The following is a 3,787-nucleotide window of genomic DNA, read 5'->3' as shown; positions in this document are numbered from 1 at the left end:
GGTGACATGATACAGACTCCAAACTGTTTGTGTCATTAGCTATATGATCAGAAGTTGCAAAACATTTTTCCACTTAAACAAAGTATTGTAATATTTCAGCTGAGGCCACTTTACAAACCCCGGGAGCTCTGAAGATAAGGATTTTAACTACAGCATCACGGATTCTATATATATATATACACATATACATATATATGTGTATATATATATATATATATATATATATATATATATATATATATATATATATATATAGTGGTGTGTTGCAAATACTTTTAATATCACATAATTCATAATATCATCAAAGGAGAAATCAAGGCTAAAAATCATAATTGGATGTCTACGAATTTCTTGGAGCACCAAATTAAAACAGGCATGGTTCTGTAGTGGAATACATTGCATCCACTCGGGAAAAAAAAACTGTCTAAGAACAGTGTCATCCAGAAGTCCACATCAAAGGTCTATCAAACAAGCACATATGTCAACCTGATCTAAAACCATCAACTTCCTCTTTGGGCCATAGCTTGTTTAAATTGGACCATGGCAAAGTGGAAAAGTGGCCCGTGGTCAGACAAATCAAATGTTTTATTCTTTTTATTTTTTTATTTTTTTTTGTTTTTCACAAATTACAGAACCTTTCCCCCTATACACATACAAACAAAAAGTGCATAGTAGGCCGACATTAATACAGACAGCAAGATGAATTATTAGAAGACAATTCCCCTTCTTTTACAACAACCCATTTCCATCAGTATCCAAATACGAGACATCTCCCCATCTTTGGTCAAAATGTTTAATTCTTTTTGGAAAGCATGGATCCTCCAGATTAAAGAGGAGAGGGACCATCTGGCTTCTCATCAGTTCTCAGTTTAAATGTTTTCATCTCTGATTGAATAAAGGGTGTGTTAGTGCCTTCAGAACAGGCAAACCTGGATAAGAAGGAAGGGGCTAATATGTTCAGGTTTTGGATCAACACATTGTCCTCTCTTTGTCAGGGAAAGCCTTGCATCATTCAGGAATACAATGCTACATTGCATTTTCCGTCTATTAGACAAGCTTGGCGTGGTAGAAGAATCCATGTGCTGAGCTGCTCTGTCAGCAGTCCAGAGATTTCCACTAATTAAAACAATTTTTTACATCATAATGTCAAATAAGGCCCAGGATTGTTAAACAAAACTTATATCAGTCAACAATGGGGCAACATTTCTATCCTAGAACTCCAAAGACTGGGCAGTTCCCCGCCCCCCTGCCACTGTTAAGCTTTGCTCTGCCCCAACTTTTTTGAGATGTCCTGCCACCATCCAACTCAAAGTTACCTTTTGTCTTTTGTTTCAAAAGATGGTACCGTCATCATTTTCAACATTTTATATATTTTTTACATTGTGTTGTAACTAAAGTGGGTGTTTGAGATTTTTGAATCATTGCACCATTGCAAGTTTTTATATTCATTTTATAAAGCTTCCCAGCTTATTTGGACTTGGAGGTGCATTTACATACAGGACCGTCTCAGAAAATTAGAATATTGTGATAAAGTCCTTTATTTTCTGTAATGCAAAAATGTCATACATTCTGGATTCATTACAAATCAACTGAAATATTGCAAGCCTTTTATTATTTTAATATTGCTGATCATGGTTTACAGCTTAAGAAAACTCAAATATCCTATCTCAAAAAATTTGAATATTCTGGGAATCTTAATCTTAAACTGTAAACCATAATCAGCAATATTAAAATAATAAAAGGCTTGCAATATTTCAGTTGATTTGTAATGAATCCAGAATGTATGACATTTTTGTTTTTTTAATTGCATTACAGAAAATAAAGAACTTTATCACAATATTCTAATTTTCTGAGACAGACAGTCCTGTATGTGGTATATTGCCTTAGGTTAAGAAACAAGTGCATTTGATGTTTTTTCATTCTTTTTTTAGCCTCATCTAACTTTTTTATCTGTTTATCAGTTTATCCAGATATGTGTGAACCTTGCAGCTCACCAGGCCATAGTAAGTCTTTACTAGTGAGCATCTGCCGCCTTTCTGTTCCAGGTCTGCCCACACTTTTTCTAACTCTCTGCTTCCCATTCCTGCTGAGCAGAAGAGATACTGATAGCAGCATGCGTTGTAGTGAATGTGTTTATCTCCTGAGAACCTGGCACTGTGGGTTGGTGCAACACCAGCCCTCCGAGCACAGAGACCCACAAAAACATCAACGGGGACAGGTGCAAGGACCGCTGCAGATGCCACATACACTTTTCGGACCACATCCTGGGACATAACATAAGCAGTTCCATCACAGTAATCAGGTAGGTATTTTGCAGGGTAGAGAGCTGGGGGTAAGTAGCCAGGACTTTTGGGGTCTCTGTTGGGGGAATCTCTCTGGATCACCCTGCCCAGATAAAGGTCTTCTGGGTGTCTGTGTAGTCCCAGCAGGTAGCTGCCAATTGCAGGGAGGTTGACAAACACTGAGTCCTTGGTCACTAGAACAAAACGTGACAAAGGACAGAAGGTGATCACCCAGCGCAAAGCCAGCACAGTCCTCTCTGTGGGGCCATGGAGGGAAGAGTCAGCTGCAGCATGACCCTGGATCATGTCCCCATAACGTTCAGACTCTACCCTGACAGCGTCTTGTGCAGCAGTGGTCTGAGTCGATCCTAAGAAGAACAATATCTTCACTGGAAACCCTTGGATTAGGGTTTGGTTTGCCCATGTCCTCCTGACTGCATCTCTTTGAGCAATGTTTCCTGGATAACTGAAGACCAGAGTGAGGAGAAAGAGGTCAGAGTCTCTGCAGGTCTCAGCATTGGGAATAGTGTATGCCTCAGATATGTTTTCCCTGGCGCTGCCCAGATCTAGTTTCCTCGCTTTCTCCCTCACACCAACAACCATGCTGTCAGTGTATACCCCAGGTTTGGGCTGCAGAAGGTATTCCTCAACAATATCTGCCCCAAACAACAAGGCATGGAAGAGCAGCATGTTGAACAGGAGAAAACACCATTGGTGGGTACGCAGCTTGCACAGGAGGCACTGGAGTATTACAAAATAGACAAATACATAAAAAAGAGCAATAAAAGAGTCTGAATTACCATAAAGATATCTGATGGAATACAAAGGTTATAATCTGCAAATAATCTGTACCTGCATGGTGGCTGCTTCAACCACTTTGTTGATAGTCCGTTTATCAGCTAGGTGAGGAGACGACCTGCCTTGTACTCAGCCCTGCAACAATAACAGATAACAGAAGAAGTTTCCACTTTCATGAAACTCTAGGAACATGTAACACTATACCCTATCCCCAGTTACCGCCCTCAATGTATCCTGCTTCATGTGCATGCAGCATTAATGACAGAATCAAGACTCAAAGCCCAGTTCAGGATTCTGGGTTTGTTTTTCTCTTGCTTGTTGTCATGCTAAGTGGAATAATTCATATCAGGTTTTGTTGAAAATATGAGTGATATTAGCAACGTCTACTGTATTTACAATGCATACATCTGCATGTGCAAATGTGTACTATAAGCAGTTGGCAATACAACTATGGGCAATGTGTAATATATTTTTTGGGCAGCATGTAATATAATCTTGCTCTTTACATTCTGTGCAATAATTTAATGTGGTATCTCAATGTGGTCCTCCAACTTCTGACTTATGTATGGGTGCTAAAAGCAGTCCCAGTGTTTGATGCTGCAGCCACCTTACTTTGCTATGTCCAGTTTTTGCTCTAAAGCCTTTTGGAAAATGATTAAAATTTCATATGGTATCAATAGATATTCCACATGGAGACTGAATGTATC

General features: G+C 39.2%; 1 protein-coding gene across 1 annotated transcript; it reads right to left on the bottom strand.

Annotated features, from left to right (window-relative positions):
- Nucleotides 1-1,946: 1,946 nt before the first annotated feature.
- On the bottom strand, nt 1,947-3,140 carry LOC133454873 (beta-1,3-galactosyltransferase 9). Its single transcript, XM_061733590.1, has 2 exons — nt 3,135-3,140; nt 1,947-3,023 (listed from the first exon to the last, which is right to left on the bottom strand). The coding sequence occupies exons 1-2, from the start codon at nt 3,138-3,140 to the stop codon at nt 1,947-1,949; spliced, it is 1,083 nt and encodes a 360-aa protein (XP_061589574.1).
- Nucleotides 3,141-3,787: the final 647 nt, after the last annotated feature.

This window comes from Cololabis saira, chromosome 11, assembly GCF_033807715.1.
Source record: "Cololabis saira isolate AMF1-May2022 chromosome 11, fColSai1.1, whole genome shotgun sequence".
NCBI classification, from domain to species: Eukaryota; Metazoa; Chordata; class Actinopteri; order Beloniformes; family Belonidae; genus Cololabis; species Cololabis saira.
Note: the sequence above shows the minus strand (reverse complement) of the source record. Positions and strands in the feature narration are given on the sequence as shown.